The 18091-nt window shown below is 36.0% G+C and overlaps 2 protein-coding genes across 3 annotated transcripts; both read right to left on the reverse strand.

Annotated features, from left to right (window-relative positions):
• Positions 1–1939: 1939 nt before the first annotated feature.
• Positions 1940–2974, reverse strand: LOC110023464 (molybdopterin synthase catalytic subunit). Its single transcript, XM_020722900.1, has 2 exons — positions 2167–2974; positions 1940–2134 (listed from the first exon to the last, which is right to left on the reverse strand). The coding sequence occupies exon 1, from the start codon at positions 2819–2821 to the stop codon at positions 2222–2224; it is 600 nt and encodes a 199-aa protein (XP_020578559.1). The 5' UTR covers positions 2822–2974; the 3' UTR covers positions 1940–2134; positions 2167–2221.
• A 1253-nt stretch (positions 2975–4227) lies between these two features.
• Positions 4228–17805, reverse strand: LOC110023349 (probable serine/threonine-protein kinase PBL17). 2 transcript variants are annotated; one of them, XM_020722717.1, is made up of 7 exons: positions 17518–17805; positions 15031–15500; positions 14280–14415; positions 13627–13763; positions 13163–13286; positions 6927–7512; positions 4228–4316 (listed from the first exon to the last, which is right to left on the reverse strand). In XM_020722717.1, the coding sequence occupies exons 1-6, from the start codon at positions 17570–17572 to the stop codon at positions 6938–6940; spliced, it is 1497 nt and encodes a 498-aa protein (XP_020578376.1). In that variant the 5' UTR covers positions 17573–17805; the 3' UTR covers positions 4228–4316; positions 6927–6937. The 2 variants fall into 2 exon arrangements, with proteins under 2 accessions (XP_020578376.1, XP_020578375.1); XM_020722716.1 differs by lacking the exon at positions 4228–4316 and having other exon boundaries at positions 6050–7512.
• Between the last annotated feature and the right edge of the window lie 286 nt (positions 17806–18091).

The raw sequence follows: 18091 nt of genomic DNA on the forward strand, positions 1-18091 counted from the left end.
CCATCAAACACGATCTAATTAATGGAATCTTTACGAGTTGTCCGATCAAAGTGGTCTGTATTCTTTCATTAATTGCAATTGAAACTATAAATAAAGTTTCACTCTTCTCATAAGGGATAAGAGCTTGAAACATGAAAAAGAGCATAAATCTTAGAGAATGTGTTGAAGTCCAGCATCACCTAGTCGCCAACCGTTGTTAACCACCAGCGATCGACAATTGTCGACCATTACTCGTTGGTTGTCGTCGATAATCATTAACCGCCGCCCACTTCTTACAACAAAGTTAATTCGTGCACCTATGTTGTAGCTCTGAAAAATAACTTTTTCTCGCATGCGGGACAAGGAACTATACGAGTAATCTCTATTTCATAATAGATTTCTTCAACTGGGTCAAGCCCCTTAATTTTTTCCTCTATGGATTTTGCACGTAAAAACTTCTAATGTATCTACCGATAGTTTTCTTTCATCTGACTGTGCGTTGAATTCTCATACAACGCTAAAACGATAATCTACTACTCTACCTCAGTGAATATTCTAGCACGCATCACTATGTTAGTTATTATGAGTTGATCTCCACTAACCAATTTAATGCCCTAGCATATTGGTAACAATTTCACTTATGATAGAGACCTAAATTATTGATCATAGTAGGTTTAAATAGTTTGAATCTTAGCCAAAGAATTTCGTCATGAGGATGATGGTTGGTTTACATGATGATTGGCGTGCAAGAAACTGATTGAAGATGGTTTGTGCTAATAGGGTGATTGCCTATACTATATTTGGTTAGCCAAAACCAATTTGAGGTCATGTTGGAAACATAAATAGTTCAACTAAGACCCCGATGAAACGATACATAAATCTTTGAATTGTCTATCATCACTTGACGGTTGTCATTCGAATATCATTACCTATTCATCTTTACTTGGCTAAAACTGTGAACACCATCATCTGACTAATGTTGTATGTTCATCATTATCTAATTGTCATCATCCAAATATTATTACTTGACCACCATTTTTTAATCATGATCACCTGATTATTATCATTCGATTGTCGTCCTTAAACGACATCCTTACCCTTCACTACTTCTCTAATTTAACAACTACATCCAGATGAGATGAGATCGTACTTTGAAACATTGCTTTCTCTAATTAAGGAGAATATTTTTTTTGTAAAGACAATGACTATAGTAGCTCATTTTAAATTGGTCACGTCTCATGATTTTTTTTTCAAGCTTTTCACGTGGGAACTCTAATTACTTTTATATTATCTTTTCTATCTTTATCTGTGTAATCTTCATAAAAAAATTAAAATATAAAATACCACTTTAACACTATGAAATTTCTAGTACTAACAAGCTCATTCAATCTAGTTTTAGTACGTTTAAGGGGTTTTTACATGCATAACACTCAAAACAACTGTAATTACATATTTCAAACTCAAAAAATCATATTATTTATTCCACGTCCCGATTACTCTCTCATTTTCATCTCTGTATCATCTCTTCCCCATCCTTCCAACTCCAATCTCTAAGTCTTAACTTCATTTGTCTCCGCTGCATTTTAGACATCTTAGACCGCAACGGCGATCGAATGATTCTCCTCTGTCTGCTTTTAGCCAGCTCCTGGACTTGCTTCCTTTAAAACACTTTCTCTTCCATTCTAATTTGTCTAAGAGGAGGAGCTCCGGGTTTCCTTCTCTGCTGCTGTTTCTGAATCTTATTGGTCACTCTTCTAAGTTATCACTATTATCTCAATTTCATGATCACACAAGTAGCGCAAAGAGAGAGCTAATCATTGATTCATCATGGAAAAAACAAACAATACTATAAAAATTCTGTATATTTACATAAAATTGACTTATTTAAATCTGTAAATGTAGAAGTCTTCCCTGGTCTTATGTTGCATTCAGATGTAAAACAAGTAAAATTATGTCCACAAGAGAATGTGGAATACCAAACGCGTTTTACTAGGTAAAAAAGATGATGAAACATGTAATAAATTTGATAATAAAGGTTTGTAATCTCAAGCTCGAGTTACCTCCACAGAATTCAGTGCATGTTTAACGAGTCATGGAGACCTTCGGCCTGATACTGTAGAAAACTGTTGCTCTATTGCCTCTATTCCAGTAGTTCCGAATTTAAAACATCGATCAAGGTTTTTTATTAACAGCAAGAGATCACATTTGCACACAACCTACCGATTGTAATTTCTACAAACCGTCAAAACCCATCCGCCACCGCCTCCTCGCTAGCATCACCCTGTGCCCTTATCTTGCTCCCGCAGCAGCACGACGTCCTGCCCCCCGCCTCCCTACCCTGCGCCGCCGGCTCGGCTTCCGGCACCAGCCGGCGTTCAAGAAACTCCTTGTTTTCCTTCCACACCTCACCGTTTTCATAAACCTCCTTCTTCCAGATCGGCACCGAGGCCTTGATCTCGTCGATGATGAATCGACACGCCTCCATGGCGTCGGCGCGGTGAACGGCGGAGGTAGCAATGAAGACGCTCGCCTCGCCGACGGGAACAGTGCCGAGGCGGTGGGCGACTGCGATGCGGCAGAGTGACCATGCGGCGCGGGCTGCGGAGCAGACGCCGGCGAGCTGGCGAGTGGCCATGGTGATGTAAGCCTCGTACCGGAGCTCCACGACTCGACGCCCGTCGAAGGTGTCGCGGGTGGTGCCCTCAAATGTTGCAATAGCGCCGGCGGAGGGGTCGCGAACGAAATTAACGTAGCGGATGAGATCGAGTGGGGAGGGGGAGACGATCTCTATTAGAGTTTCCGATTCGCAGACGTCCGTGAATCGGCCGGTGTGCGCCGCCATGGATTAGGGTTTAGTTGCTGGAGAAGGGAGAAACCTGTCCTCTGAATTTCAGATATGCCGGAGTTGGGCAAGGGGACAATATGTGCTAGTGTACTCTTCTCAGAAAATGCTTGGGGTTGGGTGTTTACAGCTAGAAGTTCACCTTGCGAGTGAAGGAAAAAATATTTCATCCGGTGTGTTTAGTTAATCACTTCGTCATACAAATTATCAACGGATGATTTGGCTGGCGGTTATTAGGGCTGTCAAGACGGCTCCTTGTTCCTGAATAGCTCGTGTTCGGCTCGTTAAGAAGCTCGTGTTCGACTCGTTAATTTGGTTCGATAAGTTAACAAGCCGAACACGAACTAATATGTGTTCGTTTGTGTTCGGCTCGTTTTGGCTCGAAATACTACTCATTAAGTGTATATATATATATTAGTATTTTAAAAAAATTTAATTGACTACAATGCTACAAAGATTTATAATCAATTAAAATATTGATTATGAAAATAAAATAAAATTTATTAAATTAGGTTCAAATGATGTTTTAATATAAATAATAATTTTTAAATTTTGCTCAAAATTTTATTGTCTTATGGCTACATGATTAGGATTGTTAAAATGACTCTTTGTTTGTTAACAGCTCTTGTTCAGCTCTTTAAACAAACGAGCCGAACACTAACACATTTTTTTAGCTCGCCGTCAAATAAAACGTAGCCGAACACTCGCTCGTGTTCGGCTCGTTTACACCCCTAGCGGTTATTGACCGCCGAACGGAACAAACTAAAGTTAAAATAGTGTTGTGAATGTTAAATGAGAGATTTGGGTGATATAAATGTAAAGGGTAAATTTTAGGTGATTGATATAAATATATAGGAATTGGGTGATATGTAAGTACGTGCCCCAAAAATCAATTGGAATTCCTATTCTTATAATTTTAAACCAAATGTTTTCTAAATATTTTTGGGATAATTTATTGATATTGATCAGGAACTAATCTCGATGCAATTGAATAAAGAATTACATACACTCCAATTCCAGCAAAACAAATGACATAAAAAATAATTTGATTTGAGTCCAAATGATCCCATATCTTATATTTGAACCATAATAAGAAGTTTTGGGACATATAAAATGATCTCAAATCTGACAAGTTTATAATTAAAGTTTTGAAAATCAGATCAGACATCAGACTGAGGGATGGAAAGATTCAAGATTCCTTTGTTTAACCGGGGTTGAACTGGATGACGTAATAACTAATAAATTTAAAAAATAATTAAACATTATCTAAATAATATAATAATAATATAAATATAAATAAATAAAGAATATTCATAAGCAGTTGATTTTATTCAAAAAAATAAATAAATATTCTAACCCCCTTCCCTCTTCGGTTCAGAGGTCGAACCGCGGGTTCGTCCTTTATTTGAACGGTTTGGTATGCCATATGGGTTTTAGTCGAATCGGAACAAGCTCTGGACCCAGTTTCGCGGTTGAATCGATGGAACCGATTAGTCTGGTAAGATTCATAAAACCATCATTATAATTAAATCAATCATCTTAATAGAATGAATCAAACAAGTCATAAATTACTTAATTTTGATATTATTAAGGCCCTCAAATACACATAAAGCATCATCCTATCAAATGAATCACTTTGGGCAATCTGATGGAATGAGTGGTCGGGATTCAAGCAGTATTTAGAGAGAATTTTGCTCATAAAATATAGAAACATACACAAATTCTTAATAAAGTGAGGGCTGGATCAGGTTAACATTAAAAGGAGCTCCAAGCTGATGAAGATTCTCGAGCTCGAATATTATCAGAAGGTTGCCATCGTGCTTGACTACTGTCTTGAGAATACCGTCACCACCGTACCATCGTCACCCAATCAACACCGAGCCACCGTCGGACCATCATCATTGTCCTCAAATTAGCATCGTCTGACTGTCGCCGCTATTTTTGAATTAGAATCTTATGAATTGAGTTAGGAGATAATTTAGAATTTAACTTGGGAAAGAATTGGTATTCAAAATTTTAAAAATGAAAGCTTAACTAGATATAGTAATTGTAATAAAAGGTTAAAAAGAAAAATTGAAAAAGCTTAAGTCATAAAGAAAAAAAAATTAAAAGCTTCTGGAGGAGAAGTTTGATGTTAAGCTTGAAATCTAAAATTGGCATCCAATATTCTCTTTTTTTAAGTTAGTGAATAAAAAATTTCTAAACTCTAAATTCAAAATATTGTATTCAAATGGATATTAAATGAATTAATTTTATTTATTTGATTAGTCAATTTGAAATATATATGTATACAGAAAAACTGTCAACGTGAATCTCAGAGTAATCGAACGACCCCAATGGCGGTTAGACAATTAAGGCATACTATCGTCCAACAAGCGACCACGTGATCAGAATTGATTGATACACTATTGCAAGAGATTCAATTGGCGGATCCCAAACCGATCAAGACGAATGCAATAGCCTTTGATCGCAAGCTAGTCGACCAACCCGCTTTTACCACGACAGGCGAGATTGTCATTCGATCGAGCGCCTAACCCAACCGACATTTATATTAGAAGGTGCAGTCTCCACTCATCCGACCGAATTCAAGCAGGCCGACCAACCAATTATCGTCATATTATAACTCAATTTTAGTATATATATAGTATAAAATCTATACAATTAATTAGAGTATCAATTGTATTAAGAATGATTTCCATATTACATCGTTTTTGTAATTTTACATATACGTCCCTATACATAGGAGACAAAATGACAAGTAAACGAACCCCTCATTGTTCTCTCTAGAGTGAATTCTTGACTCACTCTCTACTTCCTGATCTCTTCTTTGTCGGTTCTAACTCTCGAAGCGTGAACCGCAAAGGAGAATTTAGGATTCAACAATATATATTTGAAAAATAATCTTATTTTAGTCAATCAAGCATAAATGATTTAGGGGTAATTATACATAAAGAGTATTCATACAATGTATGTTCAGTTATTAGAGATTTCAAAGAAAATGTAATCTTACCACTCATAATTTACAATCTACTATGAATTTTCAATGATTCTAAGTTTAGATATTGAATTACTTAGAGGATAAATCATATTTAAATTTGGGAAAATTTAATGTGTATCAAATATATGTTGTTCTATGTTATTTTTATGTTTTATATGGGTATTTTAGTGTTTTGTGTAGTATACGGGTGATTAGGCAAGTTTAGAAAATGAGCTGAAACGGAGTGCCTAAGTGTTGAATCGGTGACCTATGCCAATCTTAGGCATCTAGGCGCCCTGGTACTAGTCCTTGACGCATGAAGCCAAAGCCGCAGGCCAGCACCTAGTCGCCCTGTCATGTGGAACGACAGTCTGCAATTTTGGGTTGCTCCGAGCTCTAGAAGTGATAAAAGACTATCGGTTTGGACATAAAAAAGAGATGATACATGGAGATGACGAGAGAAGACGGAGAGCAGTGAGTGATGAAGTGAGAAGAGAGTAGAAACAATAGGAGCGTGAGCGAGAAATATTATGTGTTTTTCCTTGGGAATCTATTGTATTTCTATTTACAGAGCACTCTGGGCACAGAATCCAAAGGGAGTTAATTATTGCATTATCAACCTGTTCAGCATACCGCAGCATATTCTCAATCGTTCAGGTTATTTGGCTTTCAGACTTAATATCAGCAGCATCCGCAAAAGTTTGATTATGCTGAATTATTTTCTCGCAAAAGCGTCAAATTTGTCTGATCGGAGTAGGAAATTGGAAAATGATCTCAGAATATGCCACAAATAGCATTGTTTGTATTCATTGACTATGGATTAGTGGGATGTGATTATGGGTAGACATGACTGATTATGGTTTATTTACATAAAAAACAACGCATTAGTTTATATCTTCTCTTTTCTCAATTTGGTTAAGTGGGCGAGCAATTCATCATTGTTTCACATAAAGCTCCTATATCAGAACCAGCTCAATTTCAATGCTCTCATTATGCATAATGATGCAAAAATCCGGCAAAACTAATCAAATTCAATAATCAAAATGGTCATGGATTATGTCTGGACCTTGAACAATTCAAAAAAATTCAAGCACAAACTGTGTAATGATAAATTACATTAAAAAATACCTTTCAAGAGTTTATACATAATATGGCTTGTGGTAATGATCAGGAGTTAGATTGCCCCTCTGCTTACTGAACCGAGGATCTGGAGACATCTCAGGCTGATCAAAATCCATCGGTGGATCGCTCGTGCACCGGCGTTTAGCCCTTCTGTCCATTTTATCAAGCAGCATACCATCTCTTCCTCCATTCATGACAAGACTCCTAACATCTTTGTGTGTCTTTGATTCACGTTTAGAAGCTTCAGTAGGAGGTTTATTATTGAACTGCAACGTATTTTGTTCATTTGTGCTCTTGCAGGTTTCCAGGGCCTTTACCACTTCAGCCATGGAGGGTCTGCCCCTCGGGTTTTCGCTGAGGCACTGGTAGGCCAAGTTTCCTGCTATCTGTGCAGCTTTATGAGAGTATTGGCCTGCCATTCTGGGATCAATAATTCTCAGCAGCTTATTGTGGCGGATGAGGAGGGGTCGAGCCCACTCAACAAGATTGTGCTCGCGTCCGGGCCTGCTGTTGTCGAGTGCTTTGCCACCGGCAAGCATCTCGAGGAGTACGACGCCGAAACCATAGACGTCACTTCTTGCGGTAAGATGGCCTGGGTGAGGAAACAGCCCATGAGGGATTAGATTGAAAGCTTGTAATGCATTATAACATGAAATAAAGAACATCAACGTTGTTTTCTACTATTGTTTCTTCTTATTATGTGTGCATTTGGTAGTGTATGCTGTGAAGTATCAAAAGATTCTAGTGGTAAACAACCAGATCCAGAATAACGTAGATTATGCAAAATTGAATTGGGGATTCATCATTAGAAAAGAAATATGACGAGGGAATAGGATATGCTTTTCACAGATTTCAAGCTTCATAATATTGATTTCCTTAATAGGAGGCATTTCCTTATAAAGAGAATTTTTTGACATCTAAAGATATAACAATAACTAACTAAAACAGAAATGGAAAAAAATATCAGCTGATCGTAAATAAAAGCAGTGCTTTGATTAAAGCTTTATTTTATGAATAATTCTAATATGACAAATGCTGATATCTGATTATAATGAGTCCAAAATAGTTGGGTTATTGCATGTCATAATTATGTCCCACTTCAGCCCACTGAGGGGGTGTTTTGCAGTATACTTTTAATAGGATTTATGGTTGAATTTAACGTAAATCCAACCAAATACAAAAAAGAGCTAAATTAAATCCGGCGCTCTATTAAATCCAAATTTACTCTCTGTTTCAACGTAAATCCGGATTTATTAAATCCATCATGTACATGGATTTAACAAACATAGGAAGAAAAACACACCTGCACATCTCCTGTTGTCACTTCCCTGGTCGCATAGTGCCCCGAAAGGGAAGAATTCGATGTGATCACCTCATTCCATCGTCGACTTCGAACGGATAATTCTGGTTCTTCTGAATCTGACATCATCCCTTACACGATTTCACTTTTTTTCCACACAAATCCTAAAATCAATTTTTTTTCTCAAGGTCATTTATGAGAGTGGTCTTACCGCGAGAAGAAAAAGGATGAAAGGTACAAAGGAGAAGCCAATGAGATGAAAGCAATCCGTATGAGGGCTCTGCATGGGGAGTTTCCAATGGAGGCATTGGAGACGAAGTCAAGGAGAGTAAAAAAATAAAGTTTTGAGGAAGAAAATGATTATAGAGTGGACAAAGAGTTCCTCGGCTTTTAAATTCTGAAATTACATGCCAAATATGTCAAATGAATTTAATGGGATTTAATCTTAAATAAAACAAACACAATTCTGGATTTAACATATGGATTTGATAAATCTTGATTTCATGTGTACTAGGCATCTTGGGAATAAGCTCATGTAACTCTCAAGTAAAATCAAAATAAGCAAGTGCGACAATCTGATGACGATCATAGAATTGGCAGACAGCCAACATAAGAGATCAACAAAGGTATCAATTTCTTATCGCTTTGTGGCGAATCTGGAGGCTTCAGAGTAGGATATCATCATTCATCACAATGAGGTCAGTAACATGGGTAAGGCTGAGAATTTAATTTTGAGATCGTTAAATGCTTGAAAATCAATTCGAAATTTCATCTCGGAGAAATATCAGATCAAAGTACGAGAGCTGAGCTATGACCCAAGACCACAAATCAAATTTGTTCGAACTGAAATTTTCTTAAAAATACTCTTAAATAACATTAGTTATATATATTTTTTGAATTTTTGTATATATATATATATATATATATATATCAATTTTTTAGTAAAACATATCCAAATAGCTCTATTTAATATGGATCAAGCTCTATTCAATTTCAAGCCAAACTTGCTCGATATTGAATAAAATGAGCCACGAGCCGACTTTGAGCCGATTTCGATCATTGGCAGCCTTAAACATGGGCAAGAATCCTATAAGAGTATTGATGAGGTATTGGTGGTAATTTTAGAGTGACCCATATGAATGAGGAATTAAGCAATAACGCAAGGAAAAGAGGCAATTGTGCAACCATATCAACAATTGGTAGGAAGTCTAGACATCTCCATGCTCTATGCTTTAGTGTAGGAGCACCTATGTGACATATGGTTGTAGAAGTGGCAGAAAAATAAGCTCAACCTATGGTGAAGCGGGTAGCAATAATGATGGCAGAAGTAGCAGAAAAATAAAGTCAACCTATGATGGAGAGGGTAGCAATATAGAAAGCAGAGAAAAAAAAAATTTATTTCCATCTATAAAGATTAGGGAGCAACAACAATAACAGAAAGCTCCATAGTTCAGGTGCATCATTATTCTCTAGCATAGTTTATGTATAAGCTCTGGGTCAACCTCATGCTCATGTTTACACTTGGGTTCAAGTGTCACACGCTTACATTTAAGCTCAATCACACAGGAAAGTAAAGGTAGTTAGAATAAATAGAGATTTGGGCAATTTTGTGATTGAAAAAAGGGTTCCAATCTAGTTTAGCATGTAGACATAGTTTAACATGCAGATCATTAAACATTTCAGAGTTCTTGATTAATTGGTGACTTGATGAGAAGATGGATCAAAGTGATTTGGCTTAAGATGAGTGTTGTATCAATGATAAGAGTGTGCATGACCATTATGGTAGGATCGTTCAGAGACACAATGTGTTTGATGAGAGTAAGCAAGATATTTGTATATATCGACAATGAGAAATGCATGAATATCATGGTATGATCAATATGAAGAATTAGATTTGACCATCATTAGGCATCATAAGTATCATTGATAAAAAGAAAAAGATTAATGATTAATGTGTCATCAACAATTTTTTATCATCAGGCATTAATCTTGATGCGTTTTGAGCTAGAAACATTTTGAATTCAAGTTCAAGATCATCAATATCCCAATTTCAACAAATTTGTATAAAACGGAGTGTCTCGACTAAACAAACCCAATGACACTGAAAGTGATCCGATCCAAGTTCAAATAGGCCTTGATTGAACACTTAAAAGCTTTGGTGCATCAATTGGAAGACTAAATGATCTTGAAATTTAGCGTATTTGTAGCCAAAACGGGTGTCTCAACAACAGGAATCCAACATGTCCAAGATCATTCAATTATGTGTCATTAAGACACTTAAATGTTGAAAAAATTATGTGTTCAAGGAATCAAAGTGAACTGTTCGACCGAGTGTTTTTGAATATTGGTCAAATTTATTAAAATTTTCCTCTCAAAAATTATAAATAGGCCTATACATTCTTCACTTGAAGGGGGATAATAAAAAAAAGAAGAGTAAGCTGACTACTAAAGCTTGATTCTTGAAATCTCTGTTGTTGTCGCAAGTCTCCAAAGTTCACCGCTGACCATCAAAGTATACTAACTTTTGTAGTCAACTACTGTTATTGTAGCTACCAACATCATCTTATAATCACATCTTCCCTAAGATGGGAGAAGAGAGACCTTTGACTTTTCTTGGGATAGGCCCCTTGATTTTTTTTTCAAGATTTTTTCACTTAAAAATTATGGTTGTCTCTTACATTTCTATCTGTGTGTTAAAAATTTATATTGAGCAAAGTATAAGATTCCTCTGCCGATGAGAATTTTCTAGCATGCAACAATGATACATCACCATTTTAATGTCATCATAAAGACTGTAATAGGAATAAGAGTGCGACTTCTGATACATAGTATTAGTTTAGGGTGTTGCGTATTTGGAAATCGATCCACTGTTCAAATTGACATTTTCTCTTGTTTGGCAGCAAATTAGATTTGAAATTCGAAATTAATTGTTCTTAATTTCGTCTATGATTTGCTGCAGAAGAAAAAAAAGAAATAATTAATGGATTTCATTAATTATTTGATTAATTTCTTAATTGGCCTAATGACATGATGGAATTAATAAATAGGCATGTTAGCTCCCTTTGTTATCCCTCTTCGGCATTGACAGCTTTCAAGGTTCTTCTTTTGGTGTGCTTCGGTTTGAAGCTCTCAAGTAGAGAGATAGAGAAGGAGAGGAAGAGAGGAGAGAGAATGATGCAGAAAGAAAGAGTGATTTCTTGTAATCATCGAGGTGATCGACAGGTGTAATTCCTCAAGGTAATAAAATCTTCTGCAGCTTCATGGATGCAGGCAATTTGTCGAACCACGTAAATCTGTGTGTTTTGTTGTTTTCTGTTATGCGATTTTTCTCGATCCAATTTTTTCCCTTTATTGATATCGTTTTTTCACAATAACTGGTATCAGAGCTCAGGTTCGAATCTGTGGGAAAGTGATGACCAGAGATGATGTAATGACATCAGGGATCGAAAAGTTTAATGATACAGATTTTGGTTACTGGATGATGCAGATAAATGACTACCTCTATGAGAAGAAATTTCATCTTCCGTTACTGGGAAATCAACCGGAAAAAATGGCTTCCCTGTCAGGTCAAGGAATCAGACTTGGAAGCTGATAGAACTTCCACCAGAGAAAAAAAAATTGCACAACAAGTGTGTGTACCGGGTGAAGACTGCGCTTGATGACAATAAGAGGTACAAGACTAGACTTGTTGAAAAGGGTTTTCAGCAGAGGCAGGATATTGTCCATGCAGTGGGAGTTGTAAGCGAAAACATGAGTAACCCAGGAAGGAGCTTGGAGTTACAAAGGTATGTTGACGATGATATGTCAAATAAGGGTGTTACTCTTGAGGAACTGAAGTTGTGCTCGACTTCAACTGATCTTCTAGCATGAAGACCGGGGTTTTGAGTTGCAGAGTTGGATGATATCACGTTTGAAGAAAAAGAGCGACGCAGCTAGTGGATGATTCAACCAGTATACCAGTCTCCAAATGGGAGATTTGTTGCGAATATGAAAACCGATCCACTGTTCAAATTTGCATTTTCTCATGTTTGAGAGCAAATTAGATTTGATACTCGAAATTAATTACTAAATTAATTGTTCTTAATTCCTTCTATGATTTGTTACAGAAGAGAAGAGGAAATAATTAATGCGTTTCATTAGTTATTTAATTAATTTTTTAATGGACCTAATTGCATGATGAAATTAATAAATAGACATGCTAGCTCCCTTTGTTATCCCTCTTCGATATTTGTAGCTTTCCAGATTCTTCTTCTGGTTTACTTCGGTTTGAAGCTCTCGGGTAGAGAGAGAGAAGGAGAGGAGGAGAGGAGAGGGAAATAGTGATTTCTTGTAATCATCGAGGTGATCAGCAGGTGTAATTCCTCAAGCTAATAAAATCTTCTGCAGCTTCGTGGACGCAGACAATTTGCCAAACCACGCAAATCTGTGTGTTTCGTTGTTTTCTATTTTGCGATTTTTCTCGATCCGATTTTTCTCTTTATTGTCGTCGTTTTTTCACAACATAGAGATCATAATGGTGGGAACCATGATATAGATGTTAATTTGGCTTATAAAATCAATCTTAAGTACAGGGACAAATAAGATAATATGTTTCCAAGACAATATTACAAGGACTTGTAAACAAATGGGATGTAATGATTAGGAAAGATTGGGCTTTATTGCATGGAAAAGTATAGAAAATAGAATATCTAGAATACTTGAGTAGGAAGGTTTTTGGGATCTGATAAATTTCAAAATAAATAAATCCTTAGGTGGGATCAATCATTACATGGAGGGGGCATTTGAGTTTACTATTTAATATTGGGATCGAAGCAACATGTTTTCAAAGATAAGATCATGTCTGTATTTCCCTGTCCTTACCACCAATCAGTTAAATCTTTCCATATTTTCCACAAAAGAGAACAAAATAACATCTGATAGCTACTTTTGTTCAGTAATATACCGGTCATCACGTACTCTGGAGCTGCATATCCATAGGTACCCATTACTCTAGTAGAAACGTGTGTCTTATCACCTATTGGTCCCTCCTTTGCAAGGCCAAAGTCTGAAAGCTTAGCATTGTAATCCTGCAGTGGAAGAAAAGAAAAGAATTAAATAACAAGAAAAGCTTAGCATTGTAATCCTACAGTGCAATTCTACCATCTCATTATCAATTACTATAGAATTTAGAGCACTTCTTTCTCCCCATTCGTTCTTTCTTTGAGCACTAAACACAAGTCTCCTCTATATAGTTACAAGAGATCAAACAATTTTCAAATTCATAACTTGCTCATTTTCAAAAGTGTACATTTTAGATGCCACGAGAATTACTATAACCTCATCTCAAAGAAATAGAACCGTCTCCATCGCTAATAACAAGTTGTAGAAAGAAGATTTAAATTGTAATAAACATTTTAAGAAACAAACCGCATCAAGCAAGATATTGGAGGTCTTGAAGTCACGATAGATTATGGGTCTTTTGGCTCCATGAAGAAAAGCAAGCCCTTTCGCAGCATCCAAAGCAATTTTTATCCTAGTGTCCCATCCAATTGTTTGAGGTACCCCTGATTAGAGAGTTAGATAAGAGCTAACAGCGAAAAACATATGTTTTAAACATACAAATGGCATTCCCAAGGTTTTGGAGTAGATAGAATTTGTATGTGAAAGTTTCTCTTCATCTTGCTAAAGAAGCTGGCCAAATGTTCAACCATTATGCATAAAGCATGAAAATTTTTTTCCTATCTTCTCAGTGTGCAGCAAGCACAAAAACCTATTTGTCTTGAACTCGTAGTGCAAAATATTGAATCGTAGTGCAAAATATTGTAATTCAATCTTTTGCAATTATTTTTATTTGCAGACATCATTTATACTTATGATATACACCTACACATTCTCCCTTCAGTATCAAAGGTTTTTGTAGGTTAACTTGAAAAAAAATGCTTGCGGGATTCAATAAAAGTGCTGATGCCAAGGAGAAACCATTCTCTGAATATGAATGTTAAAAGAAGCCGTTTAATTTATAAAGAATTTTTAATAACAACAACACTCTGTTACAATATCTTGAGAATTTATCAACATACGTTGGAAAAGATGCCTCTCTAGGCTACCAAGAGCCATATACTCATAAACCAACATGCGGTGATCATCTTGGCAACAGTATCCAATGAGTTTGACAAGATTAGGATGACTCAATTGCCCAAGGTAATTGACTTCAGCCTGCAAAACATTTAAAATCCGTAAATTCATGTTCTTCGACACAAGCATCTTTGAAAAAAGCTAAGTTCTAAGAAAAAACCAATTTAACATCCTCAACTAGAAAATGCAACAATTGAACAACAATATGTTCAAAACCAAGGACTTCCATTAGATCTCGGTCAGCTTCATGTTTAGTTGATGATAGAAGAACTGTATCGAAAAAAATTGTGGTAGGGTTAAGACTACAAAATTAACTTAACAAATCTTATACTACAATATTGTCAGCAGTTTCGAAGTTCATCCATCTCGGATTATTGTAATCGATTAAAGTGTCAAAATAATTTCCTAACTATTTATATGGGTTCCTTTTAGTCCCAGAGTATATAAAAGTGTCAATTTAGTCTCAAGGCATTTTTAATGGCAGATAAAATAGTTCCTATTTTAACACATATTAAAAGAATATAGGGACTAATTTGGCACTTTTATAAAATGACTTCGTGCAAATAATCAGGAGACCATTTTAATAGTTTTCTCTATTGTAATCTTTTCCAGTTAAAAAATATGAGGAGCTGATAATATATATTCAGCATACTATAAAGATTGCAACGATAACCATGAATCGTATAAGAAACTCACCAACCACTCCCTATCACCTTGAAGGCCATCTCGGTTGAGATCCTTAACAGCAACAAACATGGGCTTCAGACCTGGCCGGATGTTCTCATCCATAACTCCCTTATAGACAAGCCCAAAGCCACCCTCTCCAAGAATCAAATCTTTACGGAAGTTCCTAGTTGATAATCTCAGCTCATCATATGTAAATATGATGACATTTCCAAAAGTGGTTATCTGTTGGAAATCTTTCATATCCCCATTCATCACTGGTTCATTCTCCACATAACCAGATCTCCCTGCATCTTTATATGTAGAAAGTGACGATGCAGTTGACGGTTTCACTGATGGTATGACCGCCTTCCTATATTGAGGTGCAGTGGCTTCATTTTCTGATGCTGCTACAGCTATGCTATTTGATGGCCTAGCAGTCTTGCTCCTTGACGGTGCAAGTGAATTACTTTTTGATGGGACAATTGCTTTGACGCCTCCATCTAATGAAAAAGAAATTAAGAGAAAAAAAACATTTATATCTGAGTAGCAAGAAAAAAACAAATTGAATAGTACAGTAAGCATGCTTTCTAAAAGTATATGTAATCATCATTTCATGGTACCAAGCTTAAGTAGTCAACATTAAAAAGCTCAGATAAACTTTTGCTGATATTGATCTCACTCGGAAATGCAATGCATTAAGTTAACCCAAATTTTTTCGATATAGTGTGGCGGTGAAAACCAAGTTATTCATAACAGTATGGTTGAACTACAGTATTAGGTTACAGGTAGAATATTAAACTCCTATTTAAAGTATTTATTGGCATATTTGTAGAAGAAATTCAATATTTCATACATAAACAAACTGCAATTAAGTTAGCATAGAACTTTGCAAAGCTTTCTATTATAGTGCATGAACGAGGACAAAGAGGGTGCATATTATCTACAGGTGTAACATAACTACTTAAACAGAATTAATGTTGAAGATAAATTAAATTTTTTACACGTTCTTTTTTAAGTTCTAACATCACTTTGAGACAAGTGCTGAAGTAATATAAGCATAGCGAAGGCAAGAGTGCACGAATTGGTTCAACTATATAAAATAAATTTCTTCTTTTGTAACACTTTAGTTGAGTATCACATGAACATAGAAATTCCTTTCTATGCACTCCTGAATCCATAATTTTTAAGTACCTCAAAATGATCAAGTATATCCCAAAATTTACTTCATTGGTCAAGAATCATGAATCTATTTGTGTATAGAAAATCATATGAAGGTTGTACGAATCCTTTCAAACAACCTATACTTTAGTGGAAGACTTGAAAGTAAGCTGCTTTGCATGTTCATTGTTTTCACAAATATTTGTCAAGGGTGCATCAAATTTAGACAGCCATGTAGCCTATCGTACTTCATTAAGGTGCTTGTTTAGATCCCGAAATAGGCATCAATTACTTACCCTAAGAAAAGCAGTCTTCAACATGGTTAACAATATGGGTGGGCACGGCATAGGGACAATAGGGGCATTTCCCTTATTAATTAAAGGTGTCTCATGTCTCCCATGTCCAACGTTATCTCCGTGAAGTCGTTGTGGTGTAACTACCTTGTCGAGTCCAAATTTCAAACAAGAAAATACTGATACATTTTATGGCATGTCGAGCACCTGCCAAACTGTGTCGAAGTTGTATATGTGTTAGACATGCATCTAACATAAGCATGAACAAAATTCAGAAATGCTCATGCTTGATAGCCCTATTTTTCCTCATAATGCCCTAACATAAAAAAGAAATAAGAAGGATTTACCTATATACCACACAATTCTTATGTATTTACACATCTTACATCTAAACATTAATCTTTACTTATATAACACTTAAATCTTTAACATCACATAAAAAAGTACCATTAATACTGATTGATTTAAAGTAAAACATGTATCTTCGTGCGCAAGTTTTGATGTAATTATGACACCAGCTAAACATTAAACTTTAGGTGTTAAAAATTTATGCATAAAAAATGTATGGCATGTAAGTGAATCCTCCAAACAAATATTCTAGATCGTCCCAGGATAAGCACATAATGAAATAGCAGCTTAAAATATTATATGCATTACCATTCTACCATCCATGAATACGTTCAAGCATAGAATCATTTTGTACTTGGCGTTCAATTTTTACAATTCACCCAAGCCGCGCATTACTTCTGTCAGGGTATCAAGTTTCACAATCTCTACCATCTTTCCAACATTTTTCCTTCTAGATTTTTGTAATTCCTTCTACATTACGATATCAACACATTCACACTATTCACAAAGCCACAAAATTCGCAGATCCCTTCTCTACATTCCTCTTCCCCTCGAAGATGATGCATAACGCACGGATTTCAAACTCAGAAACCAAGAAAACATGAATAAACAAATAATGGTACAACGATCCCCACAGCCATAATCCTTTTAGCCTTTAAAAGCATTCCATAAAAAAATGCAAAGAGAAAGCAAAATAAAAAAAAAAAGATCAGCTCACCTGATTTCCTGCTGGGGCGAGCCCTAGGATCCCTGGAAGAAAGACAGTTCCCCATCTATCCCGGCGGTCTCCAACCCCCGGCGGCGGAAGAGGATGATCAACCGCGTCGGCTCAATCCCGACCGCCGTCGGCTCAATCCCGACCGCATTCCCTTGCTTCGTACTCAGATAGTGATTCCGTCGATTGACGGCGGTGCCCAAGAGACCGCCGGGATATTTCGGTTCTCCGGTTCCTCGCGCAACCACCGTCTCTGATCTCGGCAGGCTTTTGTAGGAGCAGTTTATTTCTGCGATACCCATAGGAATGGCAACTGAATAATTTCAAAGATTTCGAGGGGTGCAACAGTAAATTAGCTGCTTTAAAAGACTATGGTATTAATTCATCCTTACTAATTTATTTTAATAAATGTACCAATAGAACACTAATATCAAAATATTTTCAATAATAATAAGGCCTATTTTTATCAAAATTAGATCTGAAAATTCAAAAGCAATTTTATATCATACAAATTATTATTATTATTATTATTATTATTATTATTATTATTATTATTATTATTATTATATATATATAT

Source organism: Phalaenopsis equestris, unplaced genomic scaffold (assembly GCF_001263595.1).
Source record: "Phalaenopsis equestris unplaced genomic scaffold, ASM126359v1 Scaffold000224, whole genome shotgun sequence".
In the NCBI taxonomy this organism is placed as follows: domain Eukaryota; kingdom Viridiplantae; phylum Streptophyta; class Magnoliopsida; order Asparagales; family Orchidaceae; genus Phalaenopsis; species Phalaenopsis equestris.

Coding starts and splice junctions, on each gene's coding strand:
- LOC110023464 (XM_020722900.1), bottom strand. CDS start 2,821: ATGGCGGCGCACACCGGCCGATTCACGGACGTCTGCGAATCGGAAACT.
- LOC110023349 (XM_020722717.1), bottom strand. CDS start 17,572: ATGGGGAACTGTCTTTCTTCCAGGGATCCTAGGGCTCGCCCCAGCAGG. Junction 14,416..15,030: donor AAGGTGATAGGGAGTGGTTG/GTGAGTTTCTTA, acceptor AATGTTTTGCAG/GCTGAAGTCAATTACCTTGG. Junction 13,287..13,626: donor CCAATATCTTGCTTGATGCG/GTTTGTTTCTTA, acceptor CTTCCACTGCAG/GATTACAATGCTAAGCTTTC.